Source organism: Antechinus flavipes, chromosome 3 (genome assembly GCF_016432865.1).
Source record: "Antechinus flavipes isolate AdamAnt ecotype Samford, QLD, Australia chromosome 3, AdamAnt_v2, whole genome shotgun sequence".
Taxonomy (NCBI): domain Eukaryota; kingdom Metazoa; phylum Chordata; class Mammalia; order Dasyuromorphia; family Dasyuridae; genus Antechinus; species Antechinus flavipes.
In genome coordinates, this window is record NC_067400.1 from 200168308 (window position 1) to 200186451 (window position 18144).

Below are 18144 nucleotides of genomic sequence, written 5' to 3' on the forward strand. Positions count from 1 at the left end.
ATATAATCTATACATGTAAAATCATAATATAAATATGAATGCAATACACACATAATCTAACATTTCAGAGAGTCTGTGGAGAAATGGAGCCTCCTTTTTTGTAATCTTCATAATTATTAGGGTTACCAGCTTTTCAAACTCTAAAGAAAACTGGCCATGGAAATTTAATTTATTACATTTTTCATCTATCATGGCTGATTTGGGATCTGATGCCCTCAGAACTCTGGCAGCAGAACAAACCCTGGCAAAGCCACACTGTTTGGGGATTGGGGAGATAAACAGTCTTTTCCCTTTAAAAATGAACCTTAGGAGAGAGTGTGAGTGTGTGAGTGTGTGTGTGTGTGTGTGTGTGTGTGTGTGTGTGTGTGTGAGAGAGAGAGAGAGAGAGAAAGAGAAAGAGAGAAAGAGAGAGAGAGAGAGAGAGAGAGAGTGTGTGTGTGTGTGTGTGTGTGTGTGTGTGTGTGTGTGTGTGTGTGTCTATGAGGGGGAAATCTTCAAAAGGGATGCCAATTGGGTACTTCCAAAACTGAGGACTGTGGACAGAGTGTAGATGAGGCAAGACAAAATACAAAGAAAGCACAATCACTGGCTACTGTCATATAAAGGTCAAAGACCTTGATGACATCTGTGAGCAAGCTGGGAATGAAGGGAGATGAATGATAAGAAAAAGTGATTTGTTATTCTTAAACATTACCATATTGTAGGAAATTTGGAAAAGTTCCTGAAGCCAGTGTCTATACTAGAAATGGTTTCTAATGAGAGCTCAGAGGAAAACGGGGAATGTGACAATCTTCTCTATAACTAGATCTCACTGCTTCAGAAGTCTTAAAATGTATCCAAAAATAGCAACAAAAAAGTACAGCAGCATTTTAAAACAGAATATTACATGAATAAACACAATACAAATGAATAATATACCTAAGCATAAACCTGATATGCCATGATTTGCAGTCTATCTTATGTAAATTTACAACTTTGAAGCTCCACTTACAAATCATGTTTGATTTCTTTGGTCTATACCCCATAATATTCCATGGAAGAGCATCTATTTTTTGTTGTGGTTTTTAGGGGCACTGTCTCTGTACCAAGAAAAGAAAGCAATACCAGAGCTATTCTCAGCATGTGCACATGTAACTTTCACTATTACAAAGGGGAGCTAATCATGCACGGACTGAAAAAACAGTCTGAAGTCTTCCTTACAATGCAGCTAGCCAGGTAATTTTTTCATCCTTTGCTTTTTTTCCCTTCTAGCAAGGCTAGATAAACATGGCATATATTTTGCCACTAATTATCATGTCTTGAGGACTGCATTCTCACAGGTGAGCAGTATTCATACTGTTACAGTCACACATGGCCACAATTCAATTCCCTTTTATTAGAAGTATAATACTGCACTTTATATCACAAATGTATAAAAATATGGCAAATAGTGTCATAACAATACTTTCTTTAAATTAAGATATTTATAAAACAGACAAGTATTTACCATATATATTTATAGAGAGAATAAAATACTCCTGATGCAATATATAAATGTTACTGTTTAGTTTTTATAGAAACTACTGTAGCTGTTGCACTGCTTCACAATGTTTCAAACAGCTCAAAATAACTTTATAATGTAACATAAAAGGTATGATTATAACAGTACAATATTAGTTAATCATAAATAAATGTTACAAACCTATCAATATGGAAGTTAAAAAAAAACCCAAATTTAAGACATACAATTTGATAGCTAACCCTTGAAAGAAAGGGACAGGCTTGGATTACATAAGTCCCACATTTCAACTAGGCAGAAAGTATGTGGTAAGGACATAGGTTGAGACACTTAATTTTTCCATCCCTTGAAGTGCCAAGGCATGCTTTAGCTTCCCAGTTTCAATAGGGAACTAAAGCTGGAATGTAAAGAGGGGGAGGGAGGGGAGAGGGAAAAGAACCAAACAATTTCTTCCTGAACTCTATCGCCCAGGGTGACTTCTGGTGACTGACAATCAATAATTCAGCTCATTGACTATGTGATCCCTGATGACTAATGTGGTGCTTGACAATGCAGCTCCATACAACACAATATTGCACACCTTCATAAGGCTGAAACTATTGGCTTACCACCCCTGGCACAGTCTGCCCCTATCCCTTCCTACCCCACCCCTCTTCCCAGGGAGCTAGCTTTTCCCCCTCTAACCCGTGGAGAATAATTACAAGGCTGTCTCTTTTAAATCATTCAGATTTGGCATCCGTGATCGATTTGTTCTGTTATATGTGTGCCCATTAGACCCGCTCTTAGAACCCAGCTGTTCAGAATAGGAAGGCCCCTCAGTGGCGCTCCTGCTCACAGGGGATACATGCCAGCCTGGGTCTATCTGACCCGGCAGCTGAAGGCTTGGCCTGGCCTTTGGCGTGGCCTCAGCCCGGATGTTGCTGTTGCTGCTGCTACTGGAGGCCTGGCTCATAGGATGAATTCGCACTTCCGAAAAGGAGCTTTTGGCTTGCTGACTTGGTACCTGGAAGCGGGGGTCTGAGGAAGTGGGATGGTTTGAGGCAGAAGAGAGATGTAACAGCTTACGGAGTGATTTTAATGGCTGACTCTGAAAGAAAGAGAACTGGGTATAGGATGGGCTGAACATTCTAAAGCTGGGAGACAACTCAGTTGAACATCCCCCTCAACATAAAAAAAAAAAAAAATTATTAAAGAAAGTTCTTCTTTTGAGATCCATTATAAGGATATACCTGCAACAAAAGGCCAAAGGTCCAAGATCTTATTTTTCTTTAATAATTTCATAAAAATTCTACTTAAAAAAAACCCAAACCAAAAAGGAATCTGTACGCTAGTCTTTAACAACAGCTTAAACCTTTATTCTACAAAATCTGACAATGGCCTTTTTTGTACAGTTTGAAAGAGCATTAAACCAAAGGCTGTTTAATTTCTGGACATATCCTCAACATTTATGAGAGTGTCTGAGGCAAAGCAGACACTCTGTTAAACAGAGCTAACCATATTCACTGACCAGTTCATGGAGTTTGTCAAGAACTCTAATATTTCATTCACTCTATTTTTTTATTCTGAGCTTAACAAACTTCAAGCAAAATGGGCATTTCCAAAAAGAGAGTTGTATATAAAACTGCAAATTTCTATCAGGTACAGCTTGCTTTTCTTTTAAAATATGTAATAAATTTAATAAGTAAATTTTAGAGCTGTTCTGCTTAGTCATGATTCTTGATGGCCTTCCTACTGATCTCTTCTATGCATTTTTAAAGAAAAAGTTTTATGATCCTCTTTTCTTTAGGTTTCTTCTCTTTTTTGGGGGAAAGAGTAGGACTATTCTATCCTCAAGCATTCTCTTTCTACAAGCACTTCCCCCACCAATGGAAAACAAAACAAATTCCTTGAAACATACATGAACAGTTAAAATAAGTTCCACATTGACCATGTCCAAAAACGTATGTCTTATTCTGCATCTTGACTATCTTCTCCCTGTGGGAAGGTAAATAGCAGGCCTCACCATGTCCTAAGGGATGATGATAGATCATTTGCATTGCCTTGAAGTTCTTAAATCTTTTAAAGGTGTCTTAAAAAAAAGATATCATTATCGAATAAATTGTTCTGGTTCTGCTCATTTCACTACAGCAGTTCACACTAGTCTTCCTAAGTGTCTCTGAAACAGTATCTTTAGTGATTTCTTATAATGCAGTAATATTCAATTACAGTCATTTATCATAATTTTATCAGTCATTGCACCATCTTTGCTGTATCAAAAATTGTGATTTTTTATATATGTGAGTCCTTTTAGTCTTTCTTTGATCTCTTTGGAGATAAAAATCTGTGGTGGTATAACTAGATCAAAGAACAGGCAGAATTTAGGTGACTTTTTGGGCATGAAAACAAAACTGCTTTTCAAAATGGCTGGACCAATTTATAGATCCACTAACAGTGTATTAGTTTGTCTGTTTCCCAACAGATCCTTCTACAAATATCAATTTTCCATTTTCTTTTCTTGCCAATATAATAGGTATGAGGTAGAGTCTCAATAGTTGCTTTAATTTGTACTATTTTAATGATTAATAATCTGGAGTAATTTTTCCTACAGTTGCTGATAACTTAGATTTGATTCACTTGAAAACTGCCTGTTAATTCAGATTCTTTGTCAGATGGTGTTTTTGCTGCTTCTATATTGGGGTATCCTTGCCCAACTCTGGCATCTTAACACACACTGAGATATTTTTAGCCATTCTCAAAGTAAGACTGCAAAATATTCCTAGTTGCAGCACATCAAAAAATGTGAGCATCATTCACTTACATGAACTTGAAGATCTGAGATCTTCTCAGGACGCCACTCCTTTGGCCGGCTGCTTTGGTGATTAGTCGAATGAATGGCTTTTTGTAATGCCAGAAGATCCTGACCATCTGTATTGGGCACCTATGAAGGAATATAAGAAAAGATTTAATTCATTCCTATGTATGTAGTTATGTGATTGATCATTCCTAAGGAGCTCCCTCCCCCTAAAAAACTAAGCCCCAACCATCCAAAACTAACACCTCAGATATTATTGCAATGTATGTATTTATGTGTTTATGTGTGTGTATGTGTATATGAACATATATATATATGTAAAGATATATATATATATATGTATGTATATAATTTTTATGAGTATGCTCACTGGTTAAATGGGACTGCCCTCTTAATATAGTTACCTCTCATAAGGAAAAATTAGCACATATCATGCAGATTTGTTAAAACTTCTACCTTTAAAGCATTCCCATGCTGTTAGTTTAGTCGCTGTAAGAGAGAGCAGTTAAATCAATCTACACAAAAAATTACAATGTCTTATCCTCATTCAATAGCATTCCATATTGCAGTTAGGTTATGAACCAGTTCAATAAAACCAAAATGTTGGCCTCGTAGGAAATAAAGCAAAACACTGAATTTGAGGAAGGCAGATGAGGCTAGTTTCAGCTATTAATGCTGCCAAAATGGGAGAGAACAATACCCCAGTAAATACTGGTCAAAGTATCCCTCCATGAGGTACCATGAGGACAGTTGCAGAAATTTGTTTCATTATTCCAAAAAACTAAGATTTGTTTTTCTCAACAATTCAACTGATAGAGAATGATTAATGTCAAATTCGGAGTAAATACCCTGGCACTAAAAGTAGGTCACTAGCAAAAACTAGAGCAAGCCAGGAAAAGAGAATAGAATTACCAGAAGCTTGTTTTTTCATGAAGTCTGCAATTCTATTTCATTCTATCCATTAAACTTCATTTCAGGGCAATAAACTGCAAATCAAGTATTAACAGACCATGTACAGGAGCCTCCAAAATAGTTATTGATTAGGAGTATTAATCTAACTTTTAGTAGGAGATCTTGTGACTGCTGTCTTGCAGTATTATCTATCAACTTGTTTTCACATAACTTTTTGGTAATCTTTAGATTTTAGTTTCATTTTCCTTATAATACTTATTCAAATATGCCAGAGTGGTCAATAATTTGGATTCAGTGTATTTATGGAACTGGCTCAAAATACTTAACTAGCACAAAGAGAATATGATTCCATGAAAATAAAAGACATGCTGTTGTCATCAGTAAAACAAGTTTACTGGAGCAGGTTTCAGTGCTTTTTTACTTTAAAATGGATACCATAGGTAGAGTGACTACAGGAAGCTTTTTCAAAGAAGAACTATGCTTTAAAGGATTCTTTGAATTAAAAAGAGGAAAGAGGGATTTCTTGATGCTTGGATTCTCCCCGTTGGTGGAATCTGTCTGCAACATAAGATACAAATTAACTAATTGCAAAAATAGTGCTTTATGAAAAATGACCTGTCTTTGAAAGCATTTGTGCAAATATATACTTTAACATTAATAGTAAATGTTATAATTCTCACATCCTGCTTTCAAGACATGATCAATTTTATTTTTGTTGTGAACAAAGATGTCTATAATGGAAATTTAGGGTATCAAAGGACCTTTTCTAATTATGTGAAGAAGATATGGCAACATAAATTTTCAACAGGAGCATACAGATTAAATGTCCATCCAATAGTAAAAATATGATTACTATAAAAGAATTAATTTTATATAATTACCATCAAATTTGACTCTTTTCTGGTCTTCCTTAAAAGATAAGACTATCATACTTAGAAAGAATCTACTATTGGCAAAACTGGCAAAAAATGTATATATTATAGTAGTGTTATAGGAAAAAAAAAATACTTAAATAAAAAAAAAATCATCCAGAAAATACAAACCATCATCATGTAAGTCATTTCCTTTGTATATCTATAAATATTTACCTAGTAGAAAAGACTACATTTCCCCTAATCCTTTATTTTTAAAACCAAATATTCTAACTAGTCAAAAAAACAAAAAAGTGGCATATAATGACAAAGCTAATCCAATCAACATGTTGGGAAGGCTTGGTGAATATTGTCTTTCTATACAACTGAAGCCACTCATCTAAGAGTAGTTTCCAGATTGTTTCACTTTTGAGTGATCCAAGATTGTCCTTTCTTTGGAATATCTCAATCATCACACTTAGAAAAATGTGTGAAAGGGCAGTGGAGGCATCTTTTGGGCTTGCAAATGAAGTTAAGACTATCACAGAGATTTTCACATTTAAACTATAGATGGTGTATTGATCTGAGTAGTGTAAAATACACACACAGACACACACACACACACACACACACACACACCGGCCCTTGTATCTTTGAATAAGCAAAAACAGTATACCAAAAACACAAGTAGTCTAAAGCATTCTATCATCAATTTATGCTGTGCATCAACATCTTCATCTGCTTGAATTTTGTGTACTATCCCTAGAGCAGAAAATGTAGGTTATCCTGGATTCTGGCAGTTTATACTTCCAGGTATAAAGCCCAATAGCCTAATAATGATCATTTGATTATTCTTGATGGTGGTTGTTTGTTTTTAGTACTCTAAGAACACCAAGACATTAGGGTCAGATGAGATCTGTAGATGGGATGCATAGGGAGACCTTGGCTTTTTAAAGTTTTTAAAACAGATCTCAGTTTGACTGAGGCAACCTCTAATTCAGTGATTCAGTAAGAAAGAAGGGAGGAAAAAAGAGAGGGAGAGAGGAAGGGAGGGAAAAAGGGAAGAATCAATCAATCAGGATGGGGAAGTTCCTCAAGGTTTTTGGCCAAAACAATAATAATGGCTATTTACATTCACTTGGAGGCAATCTGGACAAAAACAAAACCTAAGTAAGCTTCAACTGGAACCTTTTCTTGGCTAATTAATGATCTCTGTCTGGCCACTAGTCCCAGAGTTTCAGAGGAGAAAGTAACGCTGGCAACTTTGCAGTTCTCTTTCATTCAAATCCAACTTATTTGCACATCATGGGATTACCTCCTACAAGTTAAGGCTGTTTTCAAGAATAAAGGGCAAACAATTAACTCGGTGATTAGGAGCTGCCCCACGAGGACTGGACAACAACTTCCTTCTTTCCTTCCTTTATATCGTGGGTGTTCTTGGGCTAAGGACCATGTCTTATTTTTGGTAGAGTCAATATAAAAACCTGACTTAAGATCACATTAGCTTGTGGGCTCCTTGGGAGCAGAACTGTCTTTTACCTTCTTTTGTAACCTCAGCACTCATGATAATGTCATATATATATATATATATATATATATAGCAGATTAAAGTAGCCTATAAAAATTTTGCTTCAAGATTAATATAATTTTTAATTTAGTCAGAATGATAATTATTTTTAAAAATAAATTTGGAAAATAGAAGCAGGCTGATGTAGTAGAGAGCCAGAAATAAATGGTTTCAAATCTTGACTCTGAAACATCAATATGTTTGATATATGTGACTACTGGAATCTTGACAAACTGCTAACTCATTAGAATTGATAGATTGTTGATCTGATCTTACAAGAAGATGTTTTGGGCCAGAACCTGAAACAAGGTACTAAGTAGAACTAATTAGTACAATGCTTGTGTTTACACCTTTACTCATCCGAGTTCACAAGTATGCCAGATTCACAAAGTAAACTTTGTAACTTTGTGAATTCACACCTTCCTTAAAGCTCTTAGAGCCAGAGAGCACTATGGGAGAAAACCCATAATCCCATTCTCTCAGAAGAGTCAGATATAAGCCAGTGAAGAATGATTCATTCGAGAATATTTTCCACTTGGCTGGCTGGTGGCGGAAGAGTTCAGCTGGATTGGAGAGGAGCACTCTGGTGCAGACACAGAGCACTTTGGGAGATTGAGAGCCAAAAGCCCTCTCTCGGAGGCAAGGCAGATTCAACTTGGAGCTGGATTGAAGGCTGAAGAAAGCAGAGGCAGAAGCAAAGGACAAAACTGCAAGAGCTCTTGGAACCAAGCAGAGAGATAGGCCTCTAAGCTAACTGGGATATACTGGAGATAATAAAAGATCTGAACTTTTATCACCTGGCTGCGTTTTGAGAACAAGATCACCACATGTGACCATGGGTAAAAATCGCTTATGCTTTCAGTTCAAGAAGAAAATTCAAAAATTCTAGGTTGATGCTGCTTTTAATTGATGGAAAGAGGTTCAAAATATGTAGTTTCCTATTCAATGAAAAGACAGATCCAGGCCAAATAAAAATTTAAAACACAAAATCTCAAATGGGAGATTATTATGACAATAATAATCATACTTCACATGTATATAACATTTATAAGACCGACTGAGTATCTTTCAACAACCTTATGAAGTAGTTAGTGTATTATTAATTTCCATTTTATATAGGAAGAAGTTAATTGACTTTCCTATCATGAGGCATCTAGGATGTATTTTGTGTGAATCCAAACCAAGGTCTTCTGATTCTATGTACATTATTTAGTTTCCTAAGTCTTCTAGGACATAGCATTTTTTTTTTTTTGAGGCAATTGGGGTTAAGTGACTTGTCCAGGGTCACACAGCTAGGAAATGTTAAGTGTCTGAGGCCAGATTTGAGCTTAGGTCCTCCTGATTTCAGGGCTGGTACTCTATTCACCACGCCATCTAGACATACCAATTCTTAAGGAGGTAAGCTTTTGATATATTTTACAGTTAAATTTCTAAAATTCAAATGGAATCAATAAAAATAAATTAGTATTATAAAACTTGTAGAAAATGCCAAATTACTTAATGATATTGGATCAAGTTTTCCTAGCAAGAAAGATTAGCAATCTCTTCAATATAAATGCTATTCAAAAAGTTGCTACTTGAGCCAGATTCTGAATATTAATGACCTATTTTACTTTATATTGCATATATCATTTTTAAACTAAATGACAATATCTTTGAGGAAAGGCCTATGTATATATTACAGCGAAAACAGTATTGATTTTGATGTTACAATACCTATTCTTTGTTACCTGAACAACTCTGGGAGAGACACTATGAAATGAAGGAACTGGGTCAAATGACATCTAAGGTGCCTTCCAGTTTTAAAGCAAAGATCCTATGATTTTCACATTTAACGTTTCTAGTCACTTGAAATTTATTATTTTTGTGGAAATGAAATGAATTATTATAGGCTTCTACTATGTAGCCATCACTGTGCTGGGTGCCTTAAGTTTAATGTTTATTAAAGTGAAAGATGGCAAACTATGTATTTTCAAATCCTTAATACATAGCATTTTCTATCTTTTGATTGTTCCCTGCATGCTCCCAATCTCTTGCTAATACCAAATTTGAAATAAATAAGAATTACTGTGAATAGGAGGAGTTAGTAATTAATTTTCTTTCTTTCTTTCTTTCATCCTTTGTTCCCTTTGTTTGTTTCTTTTTCCCTTCCTTCCTTTCTCCCTCCCCCTCCCTTCTGGAGGTAGGTAAGCTTTTTATATATTTTACAGTTAAATTTCTAAAATTCAAATGGAATCAATAAAAATAAATTAATATTATAAAACTTATAGAAAATGCCAAATTACTTAATGATATTGGATCAAGTTTTCCTAGCAAGAAAGATTAGCAATCTCTTCAATATAAATGCTATTCAAAAAGTTGCTACTTTTTAAGTTCATTTGAATTATACCTAACTTTGGGCTTTTCTTGTTTAAATGAAATTCTTCTAAGGTCATAGGGCCCAGATTTGTGAAATACTGAACTGATTAACATTCGGACATTTGAATATATATATGTTTTATATATATATACACATACATATATACATGTACACATATATACATAATTGCATTACAGATGCTATGAATATATTAAAAATTATTTCATTAATTTGTATATTGTGTATATAGGAGATACATGAATAAATCAATTCTTTCTGTGATATCTGTGATGAGAACATAATATTATATCCCAAATTATGACTCTTTGATAAACTAATATGAGTGCTTTAGATATGAAATATTTTAGAGTAACACTTTCAGAAAGCAGAGTTTAACATGGGCAATATACAAAGCAACTTAATCGATTTCATCTTCTGAAAAAATTACTGCATAATGAGGCACTCCTATTTTGATACTTTGGATAAAAAGCTATGATTTCATTAGGAGACATACTCCTTTCATTAATGCCAATGGCCAAGTTTTTGTGTACAATTATAGATTTCCTCAACTCATTCTCTCAGTAAGCAAGCCTCTAAAACCTTTGCACTTAACTGGACTGGTCTTTGTAAGAGATAATATAGTTCACTGCTGAGCTTATTCTTCAAGTAGGACTTTCTAGAACTGGTGCTCCCCTAGGTACAATCTTCAAAAACCCAATTATTTTCACATCATGATGAGAAATTGGAGTAGGACTTCAGGAGAAGACATACTTTAACTCATTAATATTGAGAACATGTAAGGCAGCATTCTGATACTCTTTGGAGAGGTAAAGGCAGAAGTTGATTTACTATATGTTCAAAGGCAACTAAAAAATTTATTTTATGGAAAAATCATCTTCTCATAAAGCAGAATTCTTGATGAGTACTTTCAAGAAGGCTACCAAAGAAATAACCGCAACTTGTTGCAGAGAACTAAGAATAGAAAATTCTTTGAAAAATCAAAAGATCCCCAGATTAATTCAACATACATTTTAATACTTCATGACTTCAATACTAAGTTGGTAATAACTAAAAATGTTAAAAGAGACGTTGGTCAGGAGGAATAGGAAGTAAGAGATACATACAAACATAAAATAAAGATCAGGAGTAGAAAAAGCAGGGGTAGTAATAACAATCACAAAGTTAAAGCTAAAATAGATTTAATCAAAGGAGAAAAATAAGGAAATTACATGATATGTCAGTCAAGTTAATATTATTTTAAACTATTAAAAATAACTAAAAAGTATTAAGACTGCAAAATTTCTATGTTATAGGAAATGATGACTTAGGAAAGTCATGATATGGAAAGGCTTGGACTTATGAAGGAAGATGTTATTTACCTTTAAAGAAACAGAGGGCATACAAGCATAGTATAGTCTTACCTAGATATGAAGGTATTTGTGTATATGTGTTTGTGTATGTACATATGCATGTATGCAAATGTGTGTACATATATGTGTGTATATATATATATATATATATATATAATATATAAGAAAGAAAACAAGAAAAAGCAACAACTTAAGAATTATACAAGTACCTCATGCTTTTATAAACATTTTATATATACTTTCTTCAAAAAAAGAATAAGAAAGAGCTACACACAGCAAGCATATAATGCCAAAAATATATATACTTTGACAGGAAAAAAAAATCATTATTGAAAGTAGAAATCATCCTTGAATTACCTATATACAGACCATTGACTTATCAGAATATCCAAATTAATAAACAACTGTAGGAAAAGACAAGGAGAAAAATATTTGAAATACAACTCAATTCAATCCTAAACTACTTAAAAAAATAATGAAAAATTGGAAATCATTTAGTGAATTTATACTGATATTGACTATAATCATTTGATACAGAAATTTAATATAAATCAATTGTCAAAAGAAAACCAAAATAGCTCAGAGAACCCCTTAGTCAATAAACTCTTAACTGATCAAAAAGATGACTTCTGCTACTTCCTCCTCCTTCACTCGTTTCATAAGATGAAATAGCCATACTTCTTAACAAAACTACCCCCTCTACCTACTTAAGCAATCCGATTCTATCTTATATCCTTCAACAAATTCTTTGTTACTTCTATTCTTACACTCATTTTCAATTTCTCCATGGTTCCTTTCTACTGCCTACAAATATGCCCATATCTTCTCCATCCCCACTACTTTCCTCTATCTCTTCTGCCCTTTATAGCTAACCTCCTTAAAAAGGTCATCTAAATAGATACCTCTACTTTTTCTCCTCTCACTTTTCTTAACCCTTTACAATTTGGTTTCCAACTTTATCATTCCTCTAAATTCCTCTTTCTCATAATGTAGTAACTTTATGTAATAATCTTTTAGTTGCCAAATCTAATGGCCTTTTCTTAATTCTCATTCTCTTTTTCTTTCCCTTCTCAATAGTATTTTATTTTCCCAATTACATGGAAAGATGGTTTTCCACATTTAAGATTTTGATTCTCCTGTTCTTTGACACTGATGGTCACTCTCTTCTTCATTCATATTCTCTCTGTGTCTCTGTCTCTCTTTTGTTAAGTATCTCAATCTCTGTTCTGGGGACACCATTCTCTGATTACCTAACTGACTACTCTTCAGTATCCTTCACTGGATCCTCTTTTGCATCACGTCTTTAATAATAGGTGTCCCTCAGGTCTCTGTCCTGGGCCCTCTTGTCTTCTCCCTCTATTACTTGGTGATCTCATCAACTCATCTAATTATCATCTCAAATTGGATATCTGAGAAACAATCTAAATTCATCGGGTCTAAAACAGAACTCTTTTATCTTTTTCCCTAAGGCCTTCCTCACTTCCCTATTGAGTAACAGCACCCTCCCACTCACTTTCTAGAAATCATCTTGGATTCCTCACCATCTTTTTCATTCTCCATACTCTAGCTATCCCAAGGTTTGTAGATTTCACTTTTGCATCATTTCTTAAATACACCCTGCTTTTCACCTCTGACACGACCATTACTGTGGTACAGACTCTCATCACCTCAATTCCTGGACTATTACCATAGCTTCTGGTGGATCTGAAGTCTTTCCCCACTCCAATCTATCCTCCCTTCAGCCGCCAGTGATTTTCTTAAAGTACAGGTCCAAACATGTTATACACATATATATTTCCTTTAACTCAATAAACTCCAGAGGCATTCAATCACTTCCAGGAACAAATAGAAAATGCTCAATTTGGTATTAGAGTCCATCATAACCCAGCCTTTTCTACCTTACATCACTCCTTAACATGTACTCTTTGATCCAGTGACAATGGCCTCCTGCCTGATCCATGAATAAGGCATTTCATCTCTTTGCTCAAATCTTTTTTTTGAAAAATTTAAAAATTTATTATTTTTTAATAACATTATTCTTTTTAAAATTAAATTCTGAAGAAATCTCTCCCTCTTTCCTCACCCACTGATAGAAAAGCAACATACCAATTATACACACACAATGTGTTTCTATATTAGACATATTTCAAAAAAAAGGAGCAAAAGGAAATGAAAAAATTATACTCAATTTGCACTCAGAATTCATTATATATCTCCATATAACAGGATAGCTTTTTTTTTTTTAACCATGAATCCTCTGAAACTGTTGGAGACAGGAAACAAAGAGCCAAGAAGAACGTGACTACCTGTGCGTAAACAATGATATGGTTAGCTAAAACCTTATTGTGAACAAACAATACATCCTAAATTCCTGAGACAAGATAATGTGTGTCCCAGGAAATTGGCCATTTCCGCCCCAGAACCAGATAACGAGTATGCCCCAGGATGTCAGCCACACCTGTGGTCTGACATTCTTCTCTTTACATTGCAACCCACCACCCAGAAAACGCAGGCAGTCAAACCATATATAACTAGGCTCCTTCTTTCAATAAATGAGACTTTTTTCCATCGCAATGTAGTCTCCCTCCTCCTTCTCGCCCATTTCTCTTACAGGTCTTAGTCGTTTCCTCGACACCCCACTAATGACAAGGTCCTGCTGGCTGGGACAAGTGGCGCCCAACATGGGGTCGAGGAATGGACTCTCGACCAGGTGGACCCCTGAAGTTGTCCGGACCCCTAATTCTGGTGAGTAGTTTCGTCCACCTCATTTCAGTTATGGGCCATAAGCTTTCTAAGGAACAGATCTTTGTTAAAGATCTTAAGGATTCACTCAGGGAAAGGGGAGTAGGGTTAAGAATTCAGCCTCTGTGTTGCAGGCTTAGAAAATATCAAGAAGTTTGAAAAATCTTTCTCTCTCTCTGTCTCTGGCTGACTGCAGCAGCCTGTGAGAAAAAGGAAAAAAAAAAAAACAGATTGAAAGGGATTTGAAAGTTCAGAAAGTTAAAATATATATAGAAGAGCAGTGTGCTAACATTTAAAGGAAAGAAGTTTGAATGGAATATCTAGGCATTCTCTGTGAAGGCAGAGAAAAGCACTAAATGGGCTTGGAAGTTCACAGAAGCCCCTTTGGATTCTGGAATGGGAAAAGGGAATTCAAGGTGAAACAAACCTCTCTCTGGGGGTTGAGGTCTTAGAAACAGCCCCTAGTCTGTTTGCTGATTTAAGAGCTTTGCTAAGTTTTAAGAACAATGATTAAGGAAAATTTGCTTGTGATTTAAATTTTTTTTTAAGGAAAAGCCTACTAGAGTAAAGAGCAATAAAATTCAAACTTAGCCTAGCCTAGGCAATAAAAAGCTCTGGAGATAAGATGCTAATAGCTGTTAGAAGAAATGTGGTGGGAAAAAAAAAAAAAACCTTTTAAAGACGGCTGTATTAGTTTGATTCAGTTTGTTACCGTCTGAAATATATTGAGTTATTTGTTAACATAAGTTATACTTTAAATCCAGCTTTGCTTGACATGTGTGGGTTTTGTGAAGGTTTGGGTTTTTCACTATAATGTGAATCTTACAGGTTTTTGAAGGGAAAAGGAAAGAGGAATACAGGTGATTTAGGAAGGACTGATTTGTAGGGAAAATTAGAGGTTTGCATGGTTTTAGGAAGGTGAAAGAGACTTTGGGAGTAGGTGAAGAGGTGGGAGAGGGAGCCACCCACCCCCACTGCCTTCTGCTACTTTACCAAAGGAGCATCTGGGTAGGAAAGTTCTTTAAGGAGATTGTTTAAGTATGTAGCTAGAGAGAAAGAGGAAGTTAGAAATGGGTGGATTTGGGAAGTAATCTGATGTTGGGAAACTGATGGGCTAAATCTTGAAAAGGATCCCCATGTAGGAAATCAAGTGGGGAACCTGAGGGAAGTTTTCTTCTACGGGGTCAGGAGTGGGGGAAAGGTGGCCATGTGGAATCCTCTCCTCCCCTCACCCCTCTTAAGTATGTTCCTGCCACTTTTTTTCTTATCTGATTGCGACAGTGCAGCAAACTGTGATTTTTAAGGACATGCTTACTTTTAGGTTAAATGATTGAATATTTGTTTCTTGATACATAAATGTTTTTTGGTTAAAAGAAAATGGTCGTAAATGTGATCCATACTTTGGTCCGAGTATTTCTAAAAGTTTTAATTGCTATGTTAAAAACCTTCTTGAATTCTTTTATGTGGAATTGCGTCTTTTGTATAAGTTTAAATTGATTGTATTTGGTCATTCTGAGGTTATTGAAAGGGCCTCTGAACATAATAGTTTTTTCTTTGTCCTTTGAAAATGTTTCTGTTATGGACAATATGCAGTTTGGGATATTTTTCTATGTATTGGGTATTTTAAAAGCAAAATGATTTGTATGTATAATGTTCACTCATGTAACATCTACTTAGATGTGATAATTGTTCTAAGTTGTGAACTTACTGAGGCAAAATTTCTTTCTGTTATTACTGTAAGGTTACGGTAACTCTTTGTTTAAGATTTATCAGAAATTTGATTAATGACATCTGTTATTGGAGGTAAAAGTTTTTGGGCTTAGAGTTAATTAGTTAATGCTATTTGGGAGTTTTAAAGCTCCACCCTCTGACAATTACTGGGACAATTGATAAGCAATTAAAACTCAACTGCTTATGTTATATTCTAATTATGTTCTTGAATTTTTCCTTATGTAATTGATCTCTCTGATCAGAGCAATGGTCAATAGAAGCTGTTAATACAATTCAGTTATGTCATGCCTTGCTATTTTCAGTCTGGTCATATGTAATCATTGTATTCTAAATGCTTGGGCAACTATTTCGCCTGGTCATCTGTCTGTTACTGGATATTGGTGTTTTGTTTCTTTAAGGTTTCTACATAATAAGAGGACAATTAACAGGGGTCTGTGAGACCTCACTGATGTTGCAGCTTGGGACTGCACCCGTTTGCTTGTCCTGTAAAGCAAACTCATCTCTTCATAGGAAACTGCTGGCCAATTTATTTTGGCCTCCTCATGTTTTGCAGCAACCTGATGAACTGAGTCTTTCTATCTGAGACTGATCTAATCTTTATTTGCTAGATTTGTGTTTTTGTTCTAGATTTTGGTCAAATTACAGATATTGGCTTGCTTCTGGAACCGGGATCAGCTTTGATCAGCTTTGATTGTCACCACGGCACACACCCACTCTGCAAGGAATGAGAGCCTCCTATCACTTCACAGCCTGAAGCAGCAGTTTGTACATGAGACCATGGAATGGACCCTGCATCGACTGTACTTTGGACTGATATGAGGGACTTTGGGAATGGTTGATGACTGACTGTTAAACCTTGCCTGGATCATCTATTACTACTGTGTGTTTTTAAGATTTGGGATGGGATTTGTTAAAATTGTGTAATTATTGCTGTTATGTTTAAGGGCTTTTTAGGAAATGCTACTGTACTAGTCTGTTATTTTAGAAATGCTACTGTATTAGTCTGTTATGTATAGGGATTTTGATTCACTCTCGGAATTTATATGGGGAATGGTCATTTGATAATTCCTTTCCGTGAGAAAAAAAGGGGGGGAGGTAGAGATAGAACATTGGGGAAACTGGTATATATTTTTTCAAAATACCTGAAAGAATGGGAACGCCTAGCTCCTATTCACTTTGCCTTAAGCACTTTTGCCCCACCCCCTACCTCACTAGTTCAGATTGAATTTGGATGCTTTAGTTTTAGAATCCCTTATTTTGTTAAAATTTCCCTGGCAGACTCAGTTTTGGGATTATTAATCCTGGTATCAAAACTGGTTCTCAACCGCCCCCTGGCTGACAACCCTTCTTCCTACTCTTCTGGGACCGTTTGTGGCTATTCTCCTTATTTCTTTCGGACCTTGGCTGTTTGCTAAGTTAACTGGTTTTGTTAAGTCCCAGGTGGATGCTGCCGTTCAGAAGAGTACTCACGTGTTCTATCAAAACCATACTCCTGAGTCGTTGGAACAAATGCAAAATCCACTTTTTGAGCCTCTGCAGTTTGCCAATTTAGAGGCCGAACTCAACACAGTTCGGTATTGTATTGTAGATGCTGTCGAGATAGTTAAGTGGGCCTAAAGCTGTGGAGGAGCCCATGACGACATTATTGCGACTCTTCGATCTGCTATATGCTGGCCTTATGCTGCAGGATTATCCTATGACGGGATTATTGTGAGCCTGCCCCTAGTAGGGGTGGTGTCAGCTCGCATAGCCTAAGACAGGAGTCCTGCCAAATGAATTATGTAGGCCGCAGGTCCAGATGCACGTCGCATAGCCTAAGACAGGCCCTCCACCGACCCATAATTCATTGTGCATATAATAAGGAAGGGGGAGATGTCGGAGACAGGAAACAAAGAGCCAAGAAGAACGTGACTACCTGTGCGTAAACTCTGATACGGTTAGCTAAAACCTTATTGTGAACAAACAATACATCCTAAATTCCTGAGACAAGATAATGTGTGTCCCAGGAAATTGGCCATTACCCCCCCAGAACTAGATAACGAGTATGCCCCAGGATGTCAGCCACACCTGTGGTCTGGCAGTCTTCTCTTTACATTGCAACCCACCACCCAGAAAACACAGGCAGTCAAACCATATATAACTAGGCTCCTTCTTTCAATAAATGAGACTTTTTTCCACCGCAATGTAGTCTCCCTCCTCCTTCTCGCCCGTTTCTCTTACAGGTCTTAGTCGTTTCCTCGACACCCCACTAATGACGAGGTCCTGCTGGTTAGGACATGAAACTGTCTCAGATTACTCTATTAATTAGCATAGCCAAGTCTTT

At 35.9% G+C, this 18144-nt stretch overlaps 1 protein-coding gene across 6 annotated transcripts in view; it reads right to left on the minus strand.

Annotated features, from left to right (window-relative positions):
• Positions 1–1530: 1530 nt before the first annotated feature.
• Positions 1531–18144, minus strand: part of CDKL5 (cyclin dependent kinase like 5) — a 278542-nt gene continuing 261928 nt past the window's right edge. For all 6 annotated transcript variants that reach the window (XM_051984416.1, XM_051984417.1, XM_051984414.1 and 3 more), the window contains 2 exons: positions 4296–4415; positions 1531–2585 (listed from right to left, as the gene is read on the minus strand). In XM_051984416.1, coding sequence (XP_051840376.1) covers positions 2196–2585; positions 4296–4415 — 510 coding nt within the window. In that variant the 3' untranslated portion in view covers positions 1531–2195. The remainder of the gene's footprint in view (positions 2586–4295; positions 4416–18144) is intronic.